Consider the following 25,404-nt stretch of genomic DNA (forward strand, 5'->3'; position numbering starts at 1 on the left):
TGAGGCTTGGAGGGTAACGCTCCCCAGGTTCTCCCAAACTCCGCCTATGCCTGCCAATGCTGGAGAAGCTCTGCCAGAGCACTTCAGAAGGTGAATCAACGGATGATGGACCAGTGGGATGGGATGGCTGTATCCACACAGACCGGCCAGCTGGGCATGAATTCACCTGGCCTCGGAGTTCCGCACAAGCATCCTTCACTCACACTGAGTTCCCATTTGGCACTTCTCTGGTAAGCTGTGCCTTCATCCTCACAGTGTGAGCTTTTAGGTGCTCCTGCTTTCCTCGCTCTGGGCAGCATGTGCATATGGTGGCGCCTGTGCATGTGTGACACAGATCTCATAGCTTAGGCTGGGACGAGGTCTACACTAGGCAGGTAAGTCAATTGTACATAGGCCATTCTAGTAACGGCAATGGCAGAGCTAGAATAGACTTATCTGCAATCAACTTACCTGGCCATCCTCACAGTGGGAGAGGAGCAGTACAGAGGTCGACTGCCAACCCCAGATAGTTCAATTTCAAGTGTCTCTACCTGGTGCGTGACCCTAGTATTGACTGGGTCAGTCTTCCACATAGTCCAGACATACCCAGAAAGAGGTACATGGTAGCAGGCCAGTCTGCAGCAGGGCGCTGATTTCCTTATTGCAAATAGCTGGGGGTAAGGGGAGGAAGAAGAATCAATTTTTCTCCATTATAAGCTGCATTCTCAGGATCTCATTTAATTTGCTGGCCGTTTTATCCCTTAGCAATCCAGGGACGGGATGCCCATTTGCAGGCAGAGGTGTGCTGATCTCATAGCTCAGCACGCCTAGGCCGGGCAAGCTGTGGTGGGAAATCTCCCCAGGTTTACAAGAACTGGTGAGGAGGATGACCCACTATTTGGTGCGCTCTGAATCAGGGATGAACCTGATGCATCAGTCTGGCAGGAACAGACACTGCCCTTTGGGGCACCTTCCTCAGATCAGCTGAGGCCCTGAGCACGGGGGGTGGGGGGGTGTAACTTAAGATCAAACGGCACTTTTCCCAGTAAAGGAGGGACATTAACATTGTCATTATCTAGGTTGGAACCACCACTCCCTTTGCCAGTGTACCTGGAGGCTGGATTCTTCGCCCCCTCCTCTCCTCAGCTGTTGCGCAGCACTACTGAGAGACGTCACACCAGCTGATGAGGCCCACCTTAGAGGTCTTTGCAGTCGGGGTGTGAGAAGAGATCCTCAGAGAAAGGCAGCTTAGGATGCAGGACGCTGCTGTAATTTCGGACCACCAAGGCCTTACTGTACTTCACAAAGGCTTTTCACGACGTGGGTGAAACTGATGAAGAGCCACCACCTGTGACCTGCTCTAGCCTGTTCGACCCTCAAGACAAAGCACCTTACAAACAGGATCAAAAGGGGCTTTACAGCCTTCCTGGGCAGCCAGTGAGTATTGGCTTCCATTTACTAGATGGAGAAACGAGGCAGAGAGCAACTTGGCCAAAGCGACACAGGGCGACCATGATAGAGCCAGAAACTGAGCCCAGGGAAGCCTTATGTCTTAAGCACAAGCACTGACAAAGTCTAGGAGGAGCAGGCAGGAGGAGACTTCCTCATAGGACAGCATGAGGTCCCCTCCTGGGACAATGGATTCTTGGACAGAAACTCACTCAGGGCAGGCCCTTGTGCAAAGACCCCAGAACACAAACCCAAGAGAGACCTGACTGCAGTCCTTGCTTTCAGCAGCAACACCCCAGGCACAGGGGGAGGAAGTGTGGACAAAACAAGGGGTGTGAAAAAAGGAACAGTTAACCCTGGAACGATCCCTTCTGTACAGGACAGCTCACCTTTGGCTCCCACCCTGGGCTGCCGTGATCAGTCCGTGGCCAGCTAGGGCTGCCTGCAACACCTCGACTGCATAAGGACCTACCAGCTACATGTAGAATGGTCCCACAGCAGAGACACTTCTGCTTCTCATTCTAGCTGAAGGAACTGGACTGGGAGGAACATGGCTGCACTGCGATGCAATCCATCCCCCACAACACCCCACAGCCCTTCTGTCTACTTGCAAGCCAGCCGCTTGACTTGCCACACCCTCAACTCCAGGGACATTCCTCATCCGCTGCCTCCCAAATCCCACCCATCTCCGTGCATCAAGGGGCCAGATCCTTCCCAAAGGGCAGGCAGCCTGGCCATGCTGGAGCAATTAGTGTCACTGAGTCTGGGCGTTCCTGAGCTACGGCACCGCCTGCCAAGGCCAGTGGCATGGAAGGTGGGGGAACAACACGAGACAGACTAGGGGACAACTAAGGAAGCAGCATCATCAAGAAAGCTGAAGGCGGCTGCTAATTGCTGTAGAACCAATACTGCTCGGGCAACTGCTTTTAACCCTCCCAGCGGGGTTTTTACAGGAAGTGGTGGTTTCATCTGCCTGTTTGCACCCCCCTCCGCCCACCCCCACAACCCAAGCTTGCAGCAGCCTCCAACTGTAGGGAACAATTATGGGCTTCTGGGGGCAACGAAAATGTGCAGATTTCACTCCCAAGATTATGGCCCCTTGAGCCATTCTGAACTCAGGCAGGGACCCAGGTACTGCAGCCTTCACTGCCCCCAGGTTACACAGGCCAGGCAATGCTCCAGCTGAAGGGGCTGCTCTGAACCATCTTTCTGTGTCAGCCAAGCTGATCAAGAAGCACGGCACTCACATCCCAGCCAGGCAACAACAGGTCCTTCCACACCCCCCACTACCCCTGGGCCAGCACAGGCTTGTTCCCTGCATCACCATTCCCAAGAGCTCTGTACGGTCTGGTGTTAAACATCTCCAGGGATGGAGCTTCTCCTGCTCACTAGTCCTCCATGCAGGACACACAGGGTGTGAGACTGTCAAGTCCAATACTCCAGCAGGAGCAAGTGTCTTCACTGGACAACCCCATTGAAGGCAGGCCGGGGACTCTCATAGCAGAGTGCCATGCAGCAGCATGAGTTGAGCCCTGCGCAGCCAACTTCTGTCCTTCCTGCATTTACACTCATTTACACACGTTAACCCCTAAGGGACCTGAAACCAGATTCGTGGATGTTAGTGGCAATGCTAAGAGATGCCGCAGCCAGCTGGCACACACCCGTGTCCGCGAGGGTCAGGTTGTAGAGTGTGTGCACTGTTAGGAACCTTAGTGCGGAAAGAGAGATGGATGGGATGTAATTATACCTACCTCTTACAGAGTGCTCTTCACTTGCAGCCCTGAAAGCAGTCAGTACTGTTATCCTTCCAGAGGCTGAACCTCCCTAATCCGCAACACTCTCATCCAGCAAACTCCATAATCCAGCATGATTTTAGTTACCTGGACAACCACTTGCCATGGATGGAGCCAAGTTTCCCCCGGTCCCATAAAGTTTGTTTACAGCCACCAGTCCTGGCTCTCGGTGTTCTGTGCTGTTATCTAGTTGTAATTTACCCTTCAGTGTCTTCCAAGAGCCCAGTAAGCAGTGGAAGTGTTCGTAATACTGCTAGACGATAGTGACTTCCTGTCGTCCGGCAAATTCTCTCGTCTGGCACCAGTCAAAGCCACCCAGCAGGCCGGTGGCAGAACCAGGAACAGACTTGTGGTCACCTGAAGCTCAGATCATTGCACTACCCATTGTGCAATGCCCCGGGGTAAGCAGCCTGGCACATCTACTAGGAACATGGCATAAGAGAAGTTCCCAACAGAGGATAAATGAAGAGTGGGGCCGACATCCAACTCTGAGTCCACACAAGCCATGTGAGCTGAGCAAGGGGTCTCTCTTCTGACAACCTGGCCACCCGTTCTGGGGCAGACCCAGGAGCTGTTTTATCCCTTAGCAATCCAGGCACAGCATGAGGATTTGCAAACAGGCAGCCTGAAAACGGGGCTCCTCCCAGGGCAGAGCAGTGGGTGTCACAGGGTTGGCTTCTCCCAGGTAGAGGGCCTTGCTTTGGGCAGCATCGCCACCGCTGTGTCACCATACCCTTCGGCAAAGGGACCGCTGGCCTGGTGCCCTCCAGCAGCTGGCTCCAGAGTGAACGTAAGCACTTGCACCTTACAAGGCCCCATTCCCTCCCCTTTACAGCTGTGCCATGAGGGACCTGCCATGTGCCTAGACACCTCTTTCCACCTCTCCTTCCATGTGTCTGGGTCTATTTAAGCCATGACGGCTCCTTTGCAGTGATTCAAGGCAGTTTCCAGTGCCCCACAATAGCTGCTTTTAATTTGCTTTAAACCCAGGACTCCTGGTCTTCAGCTCCTCCTGGGGCTGCCCAGATGGGTTAGATTCCTCAGCAGCAGAACAGCCTTTCTGAGGCTGGAGCCGGGAGCCAGGTGGGGGAAGGGATGACCAATCATTTTGTCCAAAACACAGAACACTTTTGGGAGGCGGCCGGGGGCACATCTTACCCCAGTGGGTTTGCCTGTTACCTGCCTGCTGATGGGTCCCCTCCCCACCAGCCTCATGTTAACCACACCGACGGCATCTGCACCCCTAAAAGGAAAGTGCACCCACATCAGCATGCTACAATGAAAAGTGTGGCCACGGCCATTGTGCTTTACTTAAACCACCTCCTGCAGGGGAGCAGCTAATGGCACTGGGAGCATGTCCACTCCAGCGCTTTACAGTGCTGTAACTTGTGGCACTCGGAGGGCTGGGTGGGTAATTTTTACTCCTCCAAGCAGGGTGCTCTGCTAATCAGCTGCGTAGCACCTGAATCTCTCTTGAGCGGCCATGCAAGCACCCAGCTTACAAGGAACCCTGCCCCGAGCCAGAAAGTTGCAGCGCAGTAAAGTAACAGTGTTGATTTAATCTACAAGGGAACAGATGGAAAATTGGATTTATCCAGTAGTGCTCAGAACTCCTCCTCCTGCGCTCACACTAACTGCCCTCCGCTCTCGTGGATGGGAGTAGAGGCGCCCAGGATCTTGTAGGAAGCCCTTGGCTGATCCCAGTGTGTCACACTGCAGCGCTCGCTGGGAGCAGTGGGTCTAGTATTTCAGAGTTCCGCCTCGCCCTGCCAGTCCTCTCCATGGCAGACAAACATTAAGGCATGCCGTATCGCCCCAGGCCAGCATGCAGCTGGATGGAGAGGGGCAGATGGCTGGATGTTGCACAGCTGACCTGATGCAAGGATGGATACACAGCTGGACTGCGTGGGACAGCACACAGCTGGTGTGAGCCACCTCCCCACAGCCTTCAGCACGCCACTCAGGGACATAGGTGCTTATGGTGGGGCAGGGCAGGGGCTGGCTTCTTTAATTCTTCACCCCTCGTTGTTCAGCTTTAACCTTCTCCTTCAAAATCCTCGTTTCCAGCTCCCGGGATCAATCACTCAGGCACAGGATAGGGTGACAGCTCTCCCACATCTCAATGCCACTCTGCAGTCAGACAGGCAGTCGAGATGCCTGTAGCTCCATACAAAGCACCATCTTGCTGCCAGCTGTGCACACCTCACTAGGCAAGTCTCCCTAGAAGCTGTGCCCCACCGCTGCTGTGCAGGGAAGCTGCTGGCTCTGCAGGGCTCACAGGCAATGAGCTGAGACGCCATGCTCCCTCTGCTGTGCCCTGCAGCGGGGTGACTAGGAAGGCTCCTCTGTCTCACCTTGCTAATGAAGGGGTTTAGCTCTTGCTTTCCAAGGCTAAGGGGGAGGCAGGGAGAAGTCCAGGATTTCACTGACCATCCCAGGCCCATTCAAGTTTCCTAAATCTCTCCCTGGAGACCCAACGCCTCCAAAGAACAAAGACACCACCACTGGCAAAGGCCCACTTAAATACCCCACTGCAGCCTGGCTTCCCCTGGGGTAATCCTGCTGCATTCTGAACTTACGTGACCTAAGACACTGACGCAACAGCTCCTTCGCTCACTGCTTCCAGGACCAAAAAAGATTCCTTCAGCTGGCTCCTGCCCTGGCCGGGGCCGGCGTTAGGGTGTAGCATGCAAGGCAATTGTGTAGCGTGCTCGCCAGGCGGTGAGGGCAGGAAGCCAAGTTATATGCTGTGTACAGAGGTCACCGCAGGTAACTGCATGTGAGTGTGACAAGTGGAATAAGTCACACTGAAGCGGAGCTTCCCAAACTGTGCTCCCTCAGGCAGGAATATTCCAGGAAGGAAAGAAGTGAGGCTAAGGGGCTTCAACCCATCAGTGGGGCTTGCACTGGTAAGGCCCATGCCTCAATTTCTGCCCTGGACCCCAGAGAGGGTAACTCCAGTCCAGCCCAGCCCGGCCCTCTGACCTTCCTGCAGCCGTGGTCCTCTTCCTCTTCTCCCCGCTGGCTCACTCGGCCGGGCTTCTTACAGATGGAGGGCAGTGTCTGGTTACATGGGCTGTCGTTCCATCTCCCTTCCTGGATCAAACAGCCAACAGCAAGTCACACAGAGGGCTGATCACAGAAAATGTAGCTCTCAAAGGACCCAAGACAGGGTATTGCCTGTGGCAAGCATAGGTCTATGCTGTGCTACATTACACCAGCCTTACATATCCCCTCTTCCACCCTGTCCCTGATCTTGTAGAGAACCTCTGGCTGGTTCAAATCCAGTTTAGAAGGGCAGAGACTGAAAGTGGCTGTTGGGTGGCCTGGACGATAGGAGCTTGAGGACATTTGGTCTGATTCTCAGAGGGCAGTGAACCACACAATACAGCCACCACTGGAAACGGCCCCCTTGTGAGCAAAAGGAGAAAGCAAGGAACCAGGCTGGCCATGGAGACCTTCCTGAGGTCAGGTTCAGGAGACAGTGATAGCACAGCACTGGGAAAGGTTTCATGCCACACCCTTGAGATGGACACCTAGAGCTCCACTCTCCAAGGCTGTTGGTACCATGCTCAAGACCAGGGACACCATCCAGCTAGGCTTGGCGGAGTTCCATTTCAACTGGTGAACATCAGAGAACACTAATTTCACCACAAGCACACAAGCCAACTGAGAACTACTTCCATTGATAACAACTGCAATGTACAGACAGTAAGAACATAAAGCAAGAGAAATGCAGCTTGAGAATTTACAAGGGATTGATTTAAGGATATTTAAATTGTATATTTAGACATGCAAGAGTGACAAGGTGCGTGTTTTGATGACTACAAAGCTTAACTCTTTGAATGCCAAAGTCAACTGTCGTCAAATAATTATTGCCTGTCCCCCAAATAATTTCTTACGTCTGTAAAAAGGCTTAAAAATAAATATGAATCTCTGCTGAGAGTAGAAGAGGAACTGAATTCTGCCAAGCTTGAAGTATTCCATCCCAGCCTTGCAACTGGGCAAGAAAGTTCCCACATCCCCTTCCACTCTTCCTCTACAATCAGTCCTCACCGGTCCCCAGATGGTCACGCAGTCCTCCAGGCTATCTCGGAAGTTGTTGGGCTCAAAGGGGTGCCAGTACGTGAACCTCACCGGCGTCCCATCTGACCACTCAAAATTCATCTGCAGCTTGAGGTCATTCAGGCCAATCCAGAGCTCCTCAACATCTGCCAAAGAGAGAAGAGAAGAGCAGATCAAAGTCCAGCTCTGGTATCTGGGGTGAACTTCACTCTGCTTAGCTCCAAAACGCTATAATGGTCCTGAGAAAAGTTTTCCCTCTCTGAGCATTCAGGGGTGAGACAAGCTTCTCACAAGTTTGGAGCCATGTTGGCTGTGATGCACCTGGGAAAGGGACTAGCTTCCCAGTTATCTATTTGTACAGCATCTAGCACCATGGGGACTTGATCCTCAACTCGGATTCTCATGGTTACAGATAAATAACGATGAGAATTTTCTGAGGTATTCAAGGGAGCTAAGCATCCACTTTACAGTCTTAAGCAGGAAGGCTGGTCTTGTGAGATCTGGTTTCAGTGGGGGGAGGTCTAGGTTGGATATTAGGAAAAACTATTTAACTAGGAGGGTGGTGAAGAATTGGAATGTGTTACCTAGAGAGGTGGTAGAATCTCCATCCCCAGAGGTTTTTAAGTCCCAGCTTGACAAAGTCCTAGCTGGGATGATTTAGTTGGGGTTGATCCTTCTTTTGACAGGGGGCTGGACTAGATGACCTCCTGAGGTTCTATGATCCCAACTTTCTGGCTCCTTTGAAATCCAAGCCAATGACAACAATATTCCATACAAAACAAATTCGTTAGAGAACCTTAGAGTAGTGAAATCCAACACTCCAAGCTGGGATAGGCCAGAATTAAAGTTGCCCCATACAACTTTAATTTGAACTACTCTGTGTATATCCTCAAGTCCCCTCTGTTATTGTAACCCATGCCAGCTGGGTTAAAACTAACCCAGTAGGCCTACCCACACTGCATTCACACCTTTATGTGTGGTGTATTACACAGCTGCAAGAGGACATTCTGACAGGCCAATGGTAATTCAAAACTGTGTAAAACTCATCTTTAGCAGCTCCATTGACCTGGGCTTGGAAGATAAGACCCTGTTTGTACCAGCCAAGAAGTTCTCCGTCAGAAGGACAAGCCCTGCCTTGGCCAATAATCAATAAATACTCCACACGTCTATTCTTGCAGGGAAGGGTCTGAAAGTGCTTTCTAAACCTTTCTTCAAGGTAGGTTAGGGTATAACTTCACTCTTGAAATGCAGCCACATCCTGGGTGGAACATGGCAGCTCATTAACAGCCCACCAGAACACCATTAAACAACAAAATTAGGACAGGCTGTGTAGACTAAAACTAGAACAGATAGGGGAATTTTTCTCAAGGCAGGTACCCAATCTGGAGTCAGCCAGGGCCACCCCATTAATTAAAGAGTACCAGGAGAGCTTCAATAATCTCTAGTGGTCCAGGGCCTGTTTTACACCTCATGGAAACTATGCCACCTCCACAAACCCCAGTGCCCCTCCCCCACACTCCCACTTGGGCATTGGGCCAACACTGACTCACAGAGAATGGGGCTCTTCCTGTTTTATTCCTTATTGAAATTAAACACATCACATGCCAGCCACTGCCCAGCCGTGCTTCTTGTGCTGCCTCTGATAGAGTCAAAAGGGGAGATGATCCATTTTAGGGCGCCTTCCATCTACGGATCTCAACTGGAATCATGGACTTGAACTCACTATCTTCACAGTACTGGTGGCAGTCAGAGGAGTATCCTTAACCCCATTTCACAGATGGGGAAATGGATGTTGAGGGTGGGAACTATCCCTGGTCGCAGTCAGCCAGTGTTAGAGCCAGGAACAGAGCCCAGTATAGATGAGATTGGGATACCTTTATTCACTTCAAGTAGTAGCGCCCTCCCTAGTAGCGTCACTGGGACCACTGCTGGTGTAAGGTATTGTACAGAGAGGAAAGATTTCCCAGTAGTTAGTGAACTCAACATGGAACTCAGCAAACACAGGTTCAAATCTCTGTTCCAGGCACAGCTTCACTGTACGACCTTGGACAAGTCACTAAGCCCCTTTGGGCCTCAACTCTGCACCTGAACAACGGGGAGAGTAGCCCTGACCTGCCTCACTAGGGTGCTGGGAAGACAAATGCATTAGAGTCTGAGGGACAGAGCTACAAGTCTGGGGGGGCTATGCAAGTACCTGTGGCAGAGCTCCCATGGGAATGCACCGCTGTTTTCTTTCACTTCGTGCATCTGATGAAGAGAGTTGCAACTCAACAAAGCTTATGGCACAATAAAATTTTAAGTTAAGTTTTAGTCTTTTAGGTGCCACTGGACTCCTTACATGGTGTCAAGTATCGGAGGGGTAGCCGTGTTAGTCTGGATCTGTAACAGCAACGAAGGGTCCTGTGGCACCTTATAGACTAACAGAAAAGTTTTGAGCATGAGCTTTCATGAGCACAGACTCACTTCATCAGATGGACCAGGATCAAATGAAGTGAGTCTGTGCTCACGAAAGCTCATGCTCAAAACTTTTCTGTTAGTCTATAAGGTGCCACAGGACCCTTCGTTGCTGTTACTGGACTCCTTGTTGTTTTTGCTGAAACAGATTAACATGGCTACCTCTGAAACCTGAAGCAGGTGTACACATCAATAAGTCGGTGACAATTTCCTTATGTGCCACCTGTATAAACATAGGCAGCCTGGATCCAGGTGCCTGCAGGAACCAAGCCTGGAGAGACAGGGGCTCCCCCAGCCACATACATTCCAAAAGGTCCCAGCCACAGCTCTGACCTGAGCGTGTCCCTATGTGGCAAGCAAGCGGACCAAATTTAACCCTTACCTTGCTTGACCTGCTTGGTGACAAACTCCAGCTCGGAGAGCGTGTGGATGCTCACCAGGTCCCCACCGCCACGCAAGCAGGTCTTCTTCGCGTCTTGCCAGCTCTTCTTCTCACCCACCAGCCGGTAGCAGCTGGACTGGAAGGGCTGCCAGCTGGGGTCACAGTCCACCTTCACCTCTGACCAGGAGTCTGCTGGGACACAGAGCTGACTGCTAAGAATCTTCATCACTAACTTCTCACGTGACTCCTAAGTCTAACGTCAGTCCGGAACAAATTAGTTGAAACAATAGTAAAGAATAAAATTGTCAGGCACGTAGAAGAACATAATTTGATGGGCAAAAGTCAACATGGTTTCTGCAGAAGCAAATCATGTCTTACTAATCTGTTAGAGTTCTTTGAAGGGGTTAACAAACATGCAGACAGGGAAGATCCAGTGGATACAGTATACTTAGATTTCCAGGAAGTCTTTGACAAGGTACCTCATCAAAGGCTCTTATGTAAATTAAGTTCTCATGGGATAAGAGGGAAGGTTCTTTCATGGATTGAGAGAACTGGTTAAAAGACAGGAAACAAAGGGTAGGCACAAATGGTAAATTTTCAGAATGAAGAGGGGTGACTAGTGGTGTCCCCCAAAGTCAGTCCTAGGACCAGTCCCATTCAATTTATTCATACATGATCTGGAGAAGGGGGTGAGCAGTGAGGTGGCAAAGTTTGCAGATGACACTAAACTATTCAAAATAGTCAAGACAAAGGCAGACTGTGAAGAACTTCAAAATGATCTCATCAAACTGAGTGACTGGGCAACAAAATGGCAAATGAAATTTAATGTGGATAAGTGTAAGGTAGTGCACATTGGAAAAAATAACCCCAACTATACTTACTATATGATGGGGGCTAATTTAGCTATAACTAATCAGGAAAGAGATCTTGGAGTTACCACAGATAGTTCCTTGAAAACATCCACGCAGTGTGCAGAGGCTGTCAGAAAGGCAAATAGGATGTAAGGTATTATTAAAAAGGGGATAGAAAATAAGACAAGGAGTATCTCACTGCCCCTATATAAATCTACGGTAGGCCCACATCTTGAATACTGTGTACAGATGTGGTCTCCTCACCTAAAGAAAGATATCCTGGCACTGGACAAGGTTCAAAAAAGGGCAACTAAAATGATTAGGGGCTTGGAACAGGTCCCATATGAGGAGAGGCTAAAAAGATTGGGACTTTTCAATTTGGAGAAGAGGAGACTGAGGAGGGGGCATGATAGAGGTATATAAAATTATGACAGGTGTGGAGGGGGTGAATATGGAGACGTTATTTACTTGTACCCATAGTACAAGAACTAGAGGACAGCAACTGAAATTAATAAGTGGCAGGTTTGGAACCAATAATAGAAAGTTCTTCTTCACTCAGTGCATAGTTAACCTGTGGAACTCCTTGCCAGAGGAGTCTGTGAAGGCTAGGGCTATAAGAGAATTTAATAAAGAGTTAGATAAATTCATGGAGGTTAGGTCCATAAAAGGCTATTAGCCAAGGGTAGGAATGGTGTCCCTGGCCTCTGATTGTCAGAGGCTGGAGATGGATGACAAGAGACAAATCGCTTGATCATTGTCTTCGGTCCACCCCCTCTGAGGCACGTGGCACTGGCCACTGTCAGCAGACAGGATACTGGGCTGGATGGACCTTTGGTCTGACCCAGTATGGCCGTTCTTATGTTCCTTCTAAGCCCTTTCTCTTCCCTGGTGCAGGAGGCGTCCAGCCACACTCAGTGCTAGGAGCAGCAGAGCCCCCAGGCAGCAAAAGTAAACCAGACCTGAGTTACTCTCCCCAGTTGTTCCACTGTCCAGTGACAGGACGGGGAGAGCAGAGATGACTTATCCTGAACTGGTAACTCTTCCCTCAGTGGCAGCCAGTTTCCATCTCTCACTGGCATGTTCTCTGCAACTCCCTCCTTCGCAAGCCCCACTGCCATCTCTGTGTGAGGAGTCAAGTGCTCCATGAACTCTTATGGGCTGCCTCATTCCCCAGGCGGCATCTTTACACTTTACAGCTTCAATCCATGATTTCAGGGGTCTTCTTGCAGTTTGAGAAGAGCACTGAGGTTCTCCTTTCTTCAATCCCTTCTTCCTACCCCCACCACAGATGTGCAAATCAGTCAGTCCGGCTCACAGCCACTGAATGCTATGGCCAGGTGGCAGCTTGCTGCTGGACTCTACATAGGGCCCTTCCAAATTCCATTTTGGTAAATTTCACACTTGCTCATTTAAAAACATTTGAATTTCACAATTTCAAGGATTTTAAATTTTGAATTTCACAATGTTGTAATCGTGGGGGTCCTGACCCAAAAGAGGGTTGGGGGGGGGTCACAAGATGGCTGTAGAGGGTACTGTGGTATGGCTGCCACCCTTACTTCTATGCTGCCTCTAGAGCTGGGCAGCTGAAGAGTGGCAGCTGCTGGCTGAGAGCCCTGCTCTGAAAGCAGCGCAGAAGTAGGGGTGGCAATACCATACCTTGGCGCCCTTACTTCTACACTGTTGCTGGCAGTGGTGCTGCCTTCTGGCCTGAGTGCCTGGCCAGCAGTCTCCATTCTCCAGCTGCTCAGCTGTGAAATCAGCACAAAAGTAAGGGTGGCAATATCAGGGCTTCCTTGCAACAGCCTGGGGAGACCAAATTTCATGCTCCATGATGAGCTTTTCATGGCTGTGAATTTGGTAGGGCCCTAACTATATGATGGGCTGCAGTACAATTCTCCGAGGATGGACATCCACATTGCATGAACCGCCAGTTAGCCTTGCTATGTTAGGTGGCTTCCTCTGTGTTTGTACAGCACCTAGCGCAATGAAGTGCTAGTCCACGATGGGGATGCCTCGGAGCTATCACAACACAAACGGTATTATTGAAATAGTAACAAAACCACAATGCACTGACAAGCATAGCCAGAGAAAGTCCACCCTAAAAACCACAAACAATCAATCTCATGGAAAGATGTGCTGGAAAAAAAACCCTCCCATAAAAACTATTAAAAACAAATAAATAAAACAAAATTGAGGGTGAGAAGAGCTAAACACTGGATGTCCTCAAGAGGAGATACCAGAAACCCTGAATTCACCTCCTGCCCTTGAGTCGCCCCAGAGCACTAGTGCAGAGACACTGGCACGGGGGGTGACAAGCTCACACTGCCACTTGCAACCTGACCTGTTCCATGATTAAATGCAGGATGACAGACTGGCCCCTGCTGTTGGTACAAATGCTGCATTTAAACAACAGCAAAAGGAGAGGAGGGCTGGGAATGGTTAAACAGGCCCCTGAGTCTGGACCCAGGCTGAATGAGGACAGAGTGGTGAGTGGGCAGGATTTTGCAGAGCTTCTTTCCATCAATGTACTGGCCCTGCTTTAAGGCTGCTGCAGCACAGCTATGTGCATCCAGAGACCTAGAACTTCCGACACAGCAGTTGGCTTGGCTTACATCTCAGCATGTCCCCTCAGGTGGCAGGCCAGCAGCTTGGAGATTGTTTTGTAATCTTCCTAAGGCAGAGAATAGGTTGAGGGGCTTTAGCTGCTGGGAGACATGGCCCACGTGGCACTGAGAGCCAAGACATTCAAGACACAGGCTGAACCTCTCTAATCCCTCTCGTCCAGCAACATCCGTAATCCAGTATGATTTAGTTAGCCAGATGACCGCGAATCGTGGGTGTGACCAACTTTCCTGCAGTCCCATAAAGTTTGTTTATGGCCACCAGTCCTGGATCTTAGTGTTCCGTGCTGTTATTTAGCTGCAATTTACCCCTTAGCGTCTTTTAAGAGCCCAGTGAGCAGTGGGAGTGTTGGTAATGCTGCTAGGCAACAGTGACCCTCCGTGGTTCGGCAAATTCTCTCATCCGGCATCAGTCAGGTCCCGAGGATGCCGCATTAGAGAGGTTCAACCTGCAGCAATCAGCTACAAAGAAGAGCAGTTTGTGCAAGGATTTAGAGTGCCAGACAGCAAAGAGTGTTTCTGATTGGATGGCAGGGATGTCACACCCAGTGCGGTGATGTCCCTCCTCCCCCAGAAAAATCAGGAAAGCTCCCACTTGGCCTCTTCTAATTTCCATTTCAGAACTGCACCAAGCGTCTCCAGGCTGTACAGTGCCGGAGCCGGGGGGGACTGCTCTTTGTCTGGTGTGACTGAAAGGTGGAAGGCAAAACACACCTGAGACAGGTAATCATGTAAGGCAGCAGGGATGAAAGGAGCTGGGAGAAAGGAGAGGAAAGGAGTAGAGGTTCCATGGCACACACTAGCATTCTGGCAGCTTTCCCCACCACGGGGAAAGGAGCTGAACCCGCAAAGTGCCCAGCAGCCTCCAACCCCATTCGTTGAGCCCCTCTTCACATCACACCAGATGAACGTCTTGTAAAGGGATGGGCGGGTTCCCCACCACTTTGCACCATGGGTATCAGTCACCCCTGTGCAGAGTGATTCCAATGAGGACAAAACCTGAGGGGAGACATTTTACACCCCATTTTGTGCACAAATTAACAAGCAGTCTAGGCACAAGGCAGGGAACAACTCGGCCAGATCTATGCTGCAGAGCTTATGTCACCAAAGCCAGTGCAGCCCAAAGGCAGCGTAGGCCAGCGACTTCTGCTGACAGAGCCACACCACCTCCCAGAATGGCCTCTGTGATGCAGACAGATACACTCCTCTCTCGACATAGTTGCATCTACACGGGGGTGCGGGGGGGGGCGTTGCTAGCACAGCTCTTGGGAGCTTGAGATTTTGTTACACTCCAAGCTGATGCAATTCTGTGACACCACTTTATAGCACAGAGTAAGCCTCTGGCTCAAGTTTGGAGGAGAACCCCTCAAATTCCAGCTTCCCTCCCAAACCAGGGGGTACATATTTCAGCCTGCACATCTCCCACCAACAGCCTTGCAAGCAACTTTTTAATACATCCCACCTGGAAGGGCAGAGGCTGCAGGAGAGGTGGAAAATAATCAAATAATCAAAAGAACCTCCACAAGCTGCCCGGTTTTCATGATGGGTCAAGGTTCTCATTGGCTACTGGGGCAAAACTGCCATCCTTGTTTTTTCCCCGCTCATCCCTAGCTAAGGGAATAAAACACAAGCTGCAGTGACAGCCGATGACAGTTCTGCACATAGGGTTCTTGGCAAGCTGTACCTTGGAAGGAAAGCGTGTGATCGAGACTGGACCCAACCTAAGGTGCAAGACAGGGCAGAAGCAGGCCCCATCCCTGCTGAGGATGATAGGGTCTGACACCCATAGGTGCTGTGCACCCTCATTTCCTTTCTCCCTTTTTCTTTCTTTAAAAATAATAAACCAATATTGACATCTGGGCAGAGTGTATCCAGGCTTGGGGGGAAAGGGGTTGTTTTGTTATCTAAAGCAAGGGTGAGCAAAGAGCAGGGTGAGCCCTATCCAGTGGGGCGTGAAATTTGCTAAGGGGGGGTGCAGCGAATTGACTGCTGGATCTCAGGCTCATCCCTCTCACTACAAATGCTGAAATCCGTTACTGTTTTTATGTAGGTGTCTTCACATTTATAAACCGATTCATAGTTTTTACATTCCACAGACTGACTTACACCTGCCAAAAGAGCTTTTCTTGTCATATGGACACAACTGAAATTCCCGTCAGTTTGGACGACCTTAGACAGGTTGGGGGCCGGCTAACTGCAGGGAGGAAAAGTGGGGCCCAACGTAAAAAGTTTGCTCACCCCGGACTTACAAAAAGAGAGAAATGGGAGAGCGGGAGAAGACGAGAGGGATCCCAGATACCAGTGCTGCGTTGGAGCTCTGTGCTACCAGCAGTCTCTCCAGCTCACCTGTTATGAATGGATCCGAGGTGGCATTGGGTTTTTTCTTGCAGACGTAGGGCAGTGCGATTCTGCAGTCCCTGTTCTGCCAGCCCCCTGAGGACTCCGTCCGGATCACCCCACAGTTTTCTTCACTGGGATTGTCAGGCTGGTCTACATGCAGGAGGTTGGGGAGAGTCGGGGAGAGAACAGGAAGGTTAGAGGGAAAAGAAGCTTGATATTCATTCAGGGATGGGCTCCAAGGAGTTAAACAGAAACCACAGCACAAGAGTGTGGTCCATCTAGTGGACAATGCCAGATGCATGAGAACAAAGAATTAAATTCTATACTACTGCTTTTGGGGCACTACTATCCAGCAAGAGAAAAATCTTCCTGACCACTTAACAGTGGAAGCTTTGAAGCATAAGGGCCAGGGGGCCTTTAAAGACTGTGCAGGCAGGTGCTACTCTCATTCAGGTAAACACGTAACCCTAAAACTGCCTGAACTTCTGAGCTCCACAACTACTTTTGAAGTCAATATTAAAACTCCAGCTCCCTAAACGAGTTCCCCCAATGACATCCTGCCACAGCAACTTGCCAAAGGTTAAGCGCGCACACAAAAAAAGAAAGGAGTGACTTCAAGATGTGTCCTTTAAAATTAATGGCATGTCCCAGAGGGCTTGTATCATGGAATGCAGTAAAGAAGAACAGACAGCTGGCCTCTATTATTCAGGACCTTTCATTATTTTATATTCCACGGCAAAAAGTTATGTCAGGAAGGAGTTTAGGTACAGAGTAATTAAGTAGCCGTAATTTAGGGATAAAGCACATTACAGGAATGCTGGAATCAAACCCAAATCAAGACTTGTGAGCCAAGAAAATCCAGAGTTAAAGTGACACGGCTGACAAATCCAATCAGGGTAAGAGGTGGAAGTGCACATTTAAGGCACCCAGCTCTGAGCTCTGCCCTGTCGGGGAAAAAACTGTGTAATTACAATTAAGCCACTTTAATGCCTGTGGTCCCAGATCAGAGTAAATTAAAGTTTAAGATTTTCATTTTCTAGCATATTTTTTCTCCCTTTACAACAACAAGATGAAATTCTGGTCCAGGTGCAGCAAAACTCCCTCTGTTGTCAATAGAGCCAGGGTTTCACTCCAGGAACAGTCCCCTCCAGCATCAGGTTTCATTGGACATGGAGTTCCACAGATCCATGGAGTCTCTTACATGGCTCAGATTTCTCTGACGTCCTGCGCAACACAGTTCCATCGCAACTCCCACCCCGGCACACTGTTCCTTGGCACCTATCAGCCCTGAGACCAGTACCTGCCACAGCACTGACGTCCTTATTTCCACTCGGTTCCCATGCACCACCCAGAGCAAAAGGAAGTGACATAATCCCACTGAGGGAAAAGTGCTGCTGTCAGCTGGCACAGTCTCTCTTGCCAGCACAACAGACAAGCAGCAGCAAGTGAGCCTGGCTGATAAATGCTGCTTCAGCCTGGACAATCTCTCCTTCACCTCCTGAGGCAAGACGCTGGGATCTGCCACAACCCCACACCAGAGGATCTCTACGACCCTCCTTCCTCCGCCCTACCGGCAAACAGCCTCTACCTTTGCCTTTGTCTCCCTCCTGGAGTGGGTGTGCCAGGACCTCACCCCACTGCCACATTCTACCCCCACCGCATCAGCCTTTAAATACCCCTTGGCCTTACCGCTCTCCCAGTTGAGGTACTTCAAGGGCGAGTTGTCAGACCACTGCCAGCCCCCATTCATATCCAGGTCATTGAGCCCAATCCAGAGGGTGGAGCTGTATCCTGTCAGCAGGCCTGGGACAGAGAGAGGAAGGTAGCATCAGACCCGTCCATCTGGGAAGGCCTCACAAGTAAAGCTGCTCAAGGCTAGTGGACACAACAAGACCGGCTGGGTGCTGCCTGGCTCAGCAGCAATGCAAAGGACCTGGGGATTACAGTGGATGAGAGGCTGGATCTGAGTCAACAGTGTGCTCTTGTAGCCAAGAAGGCCAATGGCATATTGTGGTGCACTCAGAGGAGCATTTCCAGCAGATCTAGAGAAGTTATTATTCCCTTTCACTCAGCACTGGTGAAGCCACATCTGGAGTATTGTGTCCAGTTCTGGGTCCCCCATTGTAGAAAGGATGTGGACATATTGGAGGGGGTTCAGTGGAAAATAATTAGGGGTCTGGAGCACATGACCTATGAGGAGAGGCTGAGGGATTTGGACTTATTTAGTTTACAGAAGAGAAGAGCGAAGGGTGCTTTGATAGCAGCCTTCAACTTCCTGAAGGGGGGCTCTAAAGAGAATGGTGAGAGGCTGTTCTCACTAGTAACTGATGGTGGAACAAGGAGCAATGGTCTCAAATTACAGAGTGGGAGGTGTAGGTTGGATATTAGGAAAAACTATTTCACCAGGAGGGTGGTGAAGCACTGGAATGTGTTACTTAGAGAGGTGGTGGAATCTCCGTCCCTAGAGATTTCTAAGTCCCGGCTTCACAAAGCCCTGGCTGGGATGATTTAGTTGGGGTTGATCCTGCATTAGGCAGGGCACTGAACTTGATGACCTCCTTAGGTCCCTTCCAGCCTTAGGATTCTATGACCCCCAGCATCAGCTTCTGCAAACACAGCTCTGGGTCCATGGCATACACACTGCTACTGCACCTGTGGCTGCTGACCCACCTCACTGGCCAGCAGCAGACATGACAGGGGCTGGTGGGCAGACTGGAGGAGTGAGAGGCTGAGCTCTCCTGTCAGCCCAAGGACTGTGGAGGTGACACCTGCCCTCCTCCTGCTTCCCAGGCTGTCGCTCTTCAGCCACTATGTGGCAGCTGTCATTCGGCAGGCTGCCAATGAAGATTCTTTCACTAAAAGAAATCACCCGCACTTCTTCCCTGCTCAGAGCACCGAGAATTCCCACAGCCTCTTGCATGTTGCAACCCAGAGCCTCCACACATGTAGGAAAGACGAGAACTTTACAGCTCATGCTGCAGCCTGCCCCTGGCTGAGTGTGCAGTGCCTCCTCCCTCACTGGGATGGCTGTGGGAGGAACACACACACAGCTGCAGGCACAAGCTGTCCAGGGGGGTCTGAGAGTCATTCCTGCACGATAACGGTGCCTAGTGCCACGTCGGGGCAGCAAGCTGCAGTCTCTCTGAGGCCCACCGAGCTCCCTGGGAACCTGCCCACCTCCCTTCAGACTGTTTGCTAAACTCCCGGTGCCTCAAGAGGCCGCCACACATCTCGCAGGTTAGACAGACAGGTGCAGCTACTGGCTCCTTAGCAGTTTGTGCTCTGCAGACCCTGCCTCTGCCAAGTTCCAGGCAAAAGGCGCTGTCCTTCCACACCTACAGTGTCTCTCGAGGCTGCCCCTGGCAAGGACTCACCCACTCACTCGCAGAAGGGGGTGAATACTGAGGTGAGCGTGTTACCTAAGGCTGCAGGAATGCGCCTACGTGCCCATGGCAGTAACAGGCCATAGTGTGTTTTTATAGCCTTTTCCAGTCAGGCTGCCCAGCACACCACTCCTGAGCAACGATCGTGATAGCATGCACATGCCCACCCAGGGCCGGCTTGGCCTGGGGAGCCCCACCCTGCTCAGTCAAGTGTGAACACACAACTATGCAGTGCAGCTCTGCCTGCAATGAGCTGATTTGCCTCCAAGCACCCTTCTGCAGCAAAGTAGTGGCGGGCACAGCGACACCATGGTTAGCACATGCCATGGGTGCTGGACCAGATGTCGGCGGAGCGGGGGAGGTGCTAGGGACTGCCTGGAAGCTGGTGCAGAGGAGAACAGCTGTCACTGAGCACATACACACAGCCCTGAACTTGCTGGGGATGGCCTCACTGATGCAAAGGGGCATCTCCCTGTACCACAACCCCTGCCTGAGGAACAAGGGCTCCCCAGTTCCCAGAGCCCCTTCCTTTCCTGGGCCAGCCCTGGGGGCACCGTGCAGACTCACCATTGATATAGGTCTGCTCATGGATCTCTGTGATGCTCAGCAGGTTGGCCCCCTGCTGCTCGCAGCTGCTCCACGCCTCCTGCCAGGACAGGGTGGACTGGAAGTTGAACTGGTAGCAGCTGTTGGTCAGGTGGTCCTTGTCCCAGAAGGTCTCGCAGTCGTTGCCTGTGGGGATTGAGGGGAAGGGGGACAGGGAGAGCCAGGGGCTGCCTCTGATGTGTGCACAGAGCTCCCTGTTCAGCCAGGGACAGATATATACCTCTGTTGGCCCTTGTTAGGCTTCCTTCTCTTTCAGGGACACTCAATGGCAGGCCAGGCCCATAGGAGAGCCAAAGGACTGAGGCAGCCTCTGGCTCCAGCCAGGTGTGAGACCATGGCAAATGCATGAAGTGTCACAGGCAGAAAACTGGCCGTTACCCCCTTCTCTGACCGAGGGCAGGACTAACTCTGTGCATCACAATGGGCAGCACCTTCCTCTGCCAGGCATCTCTCCGACTGCATTGGGACCCTGTGGAGTTCAGGACCAGCCTGCGTGAGGAAGGGTCAGAGAATTCAGCCGACAATGGGCCAAGCCATCAGGAGGTGCCTCATCCGCACGCTGCCCTGTACAGCAGAGGGACAGGTGTCTGGGTCTCTCCACTCATGTTGCTCTTGGAGTCACTCATGGAGGAGAGGCTGAGAACTTCCCACAAGGGCCAAGGGGCCAGGCGCTAACAACGCAAGCTCTGAAGGAAATGCTGTGAATACACCAGCATCTGAGAACCCAATGGCAATGCACCTTCCAGCCCTGAATTGAACCCCAAGCTACACTGCTGAAAGATAAGGGAGTGCGGGCTTTGTTCTCTTTGCCTCGGCTCTGATAGGATAACGGTGATGTTACCACCTCCTCCCCACTAAGCGCAGTTGAGTTCCTTCAAAAGGAGAAGCTGGATTTCCCCATGTCACCAGCATAGAGCCCCCAGCTGGTGTCCCCCTAACAGCTACAGCTCCCACCCCTTCACCATTGCCAGGCTGGTATCCCTGATACAACCCTCCCCTCTCCTTGCATTGCCAGGCTGGCATTCCAGAAAAAGCCCAGTGCCACCCTCTTCCCCCATGCCTCTCCCTCCCTCTTTGTTAAGCTTCAGGCTGGGCCAGTCGCCACTCACTTTTAATGGGACAAAAGCCCCATCGTTCATCTTTGCCGTAGTCCTGCGTGGTAGCGCACCAGAGGTGGCCGTCCTCCCGCCCTGTGCTGGTGCAGTCATGGAACCACTGGTTGTCGTACTTGAAGGGGATGGTGCAGGGCTTCCCATGGGAGTTGCCCTGGATGGTATAAATTTCTGCAGATAGAGAGCGAGAGAATCCAAATCTGGCTTCAGCCTCCCTGCCCGGGGACGGAGAGCTGCTGAGGGAGACGGCCACGCCACACCTACTGGGACAGCCACACTGAGCACCGGCTCTGCCCCTTCTCGCCCTAGCCTACCCTTGTCTGATCTTTCAGAACCCTGCTGCCCTGATTCCACTGCTCTGTGCCTGGGTGAGTCACAACAGCAGGGCAGGAGTCAGGCCAGGTCTACCAGACCTTAAAGTCGATCGCAGACGCCATTGCTGTCACTGGAAATGTGTGTCGCTGGAATCGACTTACCTGGCTGTCCTCACTGAGGGAGGTTGAAGGGATAAGCTCTCCCGTGGCCCTCCCTTACTCCTCGTGAGATGGAGGAATTCGGGGATGGACCCTCAACCCCAGATAGTTCGATTTCGTGTGTCCCCACTAGGTGCACGAAATCGAACCCTGGAAGATTGACCCTGACTGGGTCAACCTATCAGGTAGCGTAGCTGTACCTCTGACGCTGCTCCGGCTGACTCACACCCACTCTGCACTGGCAAAAATCATGACAAAAGGGTGATGAAGTAGTGAGCCCCTCGACTATGCACTAGCCTGGGGTGGCCAACCCACGGCTCTCTGAGATTTTAAACGCAGCTCTTCCTCAGAGCCAGGCGCTGACAGCGCTCTCTGCCACACTGTGGGAGGGGGCAGGCATGAAGTTAGAGCAGGAGGGCTGGGGGTGCCTGGCTCTGGGGAAGGGCACGGAGCCATTTATTGTAATCTTAATATTATAAATATTATATATTTATTTGTATATATCTAGGTAGGTAGGTCGATTACAACACATAGCTCTTTGCACTCTGTCCAAGGCTCTTAGTCCCTAACGGGGTGCATACCTCTATGCAAGCACTTTTGTGAGTCAGAGAATGAAAAAACACCCTTCCCACATACCCTCTGGCTAAGTCACTTGATAGAGGCAACCGTGTGGACTAGCGCTATTGCAGCTATGCAGGAGATCATCTGACAGTGCTGGTGCGTCAGTACAGCTCTGCCGCTGGGAGGTCGCTAGTGCAGGCACAGCCTCAGAAGCTGGGCTTTAGTTAGGTTTGCATGGCAGACTTCGATTTGTTCGCAAGGCTCTGAGCAGGATGGTACTTTAAATACCATTACACCCTCCTCCTCCCGTTTGCTGGTGCTTTGAGATGCTCGGGAGAAAAGATGCAAAGCTCTGTGAACCTTTCAGCTGCTAGTACCCTCACCTCCCATGCAGCCTTGGTATGGATGTTTCATTTGGACAGTGCCCAGCTCCCAGGGAGCCAATCGGTCCCATAAGTACGAATTTCTACTATATTTATGGGAGGAAAAAAATAATTTTTAAACCCCTTATAAATTCTCTCTCCCCTCCCTGGGGACTTCCAAGGGAGCCTGGCTCCTCGGCCCCGATACTGTAATGGGACCAGCCCTTGCAGAGCCCATTCAAGCCAGTGGGATTGCACAAGGGGTGAGTTATAAAGGGCCCAGTCCAATTCCCATTTAGGTGCAACAAGACATACGCAACACAGGATATACTGTGCCTAGCAAAATGGGATGGTAGTCCACAACCGGGGGGGCTCCCACTGCACAAAATAAAAAATCACCATAATAAATCATAACCCTCCCTCCTGGACCTAGAGATCCAGGAAGCCAATAAGAGTCTCTCCACTGACTTCAACAGGAAATGGATCAAGGCCTAACAGACACAGACGCCTTGTGTTAGAAGCTGTCTGGGGTTTTCTGGGCCGTTTTCTTTAAATCTGGTTAAATTGATGATGGTGACGTAAATGAGGTCTTCAGCCTTGTCATCATCAACAGTAATAATGGGCACACGTGGTTGAATTCTTGCTGACTCTGAACCTTCTTCCATGTGTTTGTACAGTACCAAGCACAATATATCCTTGATCTCAGGAGGAGCCTCTAGGCTCTGCTCTGATCAGAGAGCAACAGGGAAACAATCAGAGATCCTGGGGACAATAAAAAAGCACAGAGCCCTCCCCAGGTGTTACCAGAATAGGGGCTGGAGCACAAATCTTCATGGGTGTTATAGACACTCCACTGCCTGCCGCGTGCCTGATCCCCTCTCTCCGCAGGTGCCAGGGAGAGGTTCCCTGCCTTGGCATTCAGATACTGCGAGAGCTGCTCCCCTAAGCTCCAGCAGTTCCACCTCATGTTGACGGACTCGCGGTCGCACTCGTAGGTGGCCAGTGACTGCACGGTCGTGGTGGAGTTGGCACCCTGCCAGGCAACCCCCAGGCATTGCATGGTCCCAAGGTTGAAGAGTCGGTTCCGGGAGACCCATTTCCACTTTTGGGCAGGGGCACTGACGTTGCAGGATTTGGAGACCTTCACCAGGGTGTCCTTGGTCTCCAAGCAGCCCTGCAGCCTGCTATTGTAGATCAGAAACACCTTGGAATCTGGAAGACAAAGAGAATAAAGCCAGTGAAAACAAGATAAAGCCCTGATGTGACAGGGGGCAGCCACTGCCATGGCATCGGCCTACAGAACAATTGCCAGGGCTAATCAATTGTCCTGGTGCAGGGCATGAACTCATTGCTAGAGGAACACAGGAGCCACCTATATAGATTAGACCAGTGGCCAGCCCCTCAAAATCCAGAGTCCTGACTCCAGAAATGCCCCATGCTTCAGAAGAGAGAGAACCTCCCTAACCTATAAGCTATCTGGCCACAGGCACGGAAGTGGCTGGAGGACATTTCCTCCTGACCTGGCCAGCTTTCATCTTATGACCAGAAACATGAGATTTAGCCGCCCTCACCCCAGCCTGCCCAGCTTATAAATGTTGATATTTCTCATGGCATCTCCCACTCCTCGATATAACTGTTGCACAGCTGCATGGGATGCATCGGGGCTTGTGCCTTCCTTCGAAGCATCCTGCTTTAGACTCCAGGTTTGCTGCACAGATTTGATCAGAGATGCCACACAGTCTCAGGGGCAAGATGGATCAATTTTTAGCATTCTACTGCCCAGTGTGGAAAATATTTTTCCTCCCTCCCTGTTCCCAAGCGGCCAAGTAAAAAAAAGCCAAGCAGCACAATAGTCCATTGCCCTGTTCACTTGTCTCTACTCCAATCTAGAGGAGAGGACACTAGGGTGGGAGTCATAGCACCAAGAGTCTATTCACAGCCCTGCTGCATCACTTTCTCCCGTTCGTGGCTCTGCCTCAGCTCTTTTGGGACTGTATATGCCTGCATGTAGGGACTATATCGCTTTATTGAGGGATAGTACAGTATCTAATGCAACCAGGCCCTGCCCTCAGCAGCTGCTTATTCCTTAGTCTCTAAAGAGAAAAAAGAGGTGCATTTTTCCACCGACTTGCATGGAGGGATCTCAAAGTGCTTGAAAAACAATTAAGCTTCAGAGCCCGCCAACCGGTGAATTTGAGGTATTAGCAAGGATACAAAGTCCCTGGTGAAAAGGGATTTCTCTAACAGAGAAATTACAGGGCCAGGAAAGCCTGAGCTTCCATTGATTGCACTGAGTTCATTGACTGGCCCCAACAGCTTAACTGGCCTTTTAAAAGGATGCTATGGAGCCTTATAACGGAGTTTTAAATTAGCTCTTCACCACTGGAAGCAGAGCCCAGATTCACGGCTCAGCTGGAGAGTGTCTTCTTCAGCCAATACATCCAGGTCTATAAAAATACAGCTACGCAGGGAAATAAAATGGTGTTCATCACTTTTATGCACATCTGGGGTCCTGTTAAAAAAAATTGGAACACACACACAGTACTTCGGGGAAGGTCTCAGACCACAAGACTCATGAGTTCCTCTCTGCTGACGGAAAACACTCTGCGAAGGCAAAGCCAATGACTCAGGATACATGCTGCTAGCTTTTCTTCCCTTTTCTTTATTGAGCTCTGGTCTTTTTGTGCCTTGCTCATGGGTCTCTGTTGTACATTTCTCACCCTGACTCAGTGATCTGCAAAGGGACCAAGGGGAGTTGAGCACCTAACTCTGCCCAATTTTATGGTCATTTTACCATTGGGGAAATGCTAGAAGCACACAGTAATGTGAATGGGTCAACACCACATGATGACCTGTAAAGCTATTCTGCAACTCCCAGGTGCAATTGCAGATGATGTGAATGTGCACCAGAGCCGGATTTAATCTAACTAGCACAGGTATCCGAACAGTGAAACTGTAGCAATACAGGCTTGA

At 51.0% G+C, this 25,404-nt stretch overlaps 1 protein-coding gene across 1 annotated transcript in view; it reads right to left on the reverse strand.

Moving 5' to 3' along the window:
- MRC2 (mannose receptor C-type 2) overlaps positions 1-25,404 on the reverse strand; it is a 114,345-nt gene that overhangs the window by 40,172 nt on the left and 48,769 nt on the right. Inside the window, exons 3-10 of the mRNA XM_074978825.1 lie at positions 23,236-23,643; positions 21,033-21,206; positions 19,885-20,049; positions 17,624-17,737; positions 15,941-16,084; positions 10,123-10,311; positions 7,278-7,432; positions 6,207-6,317 (exon numbers count right to left, since the gene is read on the reverse strand). Coding sequence (XP_074834926.1) covers positions 6,207-6,317; positions 7,278-7,432; positions 10,123-10,311; positions 15,941-16,084; positions 17,624-17,737; positions 19,885-20,049; positions 21,033-21,206; positions 23,236-23,643 — 1,460 coding nt within the window. The remainder of the gene's footprint in view (positions 1-6,206; positions 6,318-7,277; positions 7,433-10,122; positions 10,312-15,940; positions 16,085-17,623; positions 17,738-19,884; positions 20,050-21,032; positions 21,207-23,235; positions 23,644-25,404) is intronic.

This window comes from Carettochelys insculpta, chromosome 28 (genome assembly GCF_033958435.1).
Source record: "Carettochelys insculpta isolate YL-2023 chromosome 28, ASM3395843v1, whole genome shotgun sequence".
NCBI lineage: Eukaryota > Metazoa > Chordata > Testudines > Carettochelyidae > Carettochelys > Carettochelys insculpta.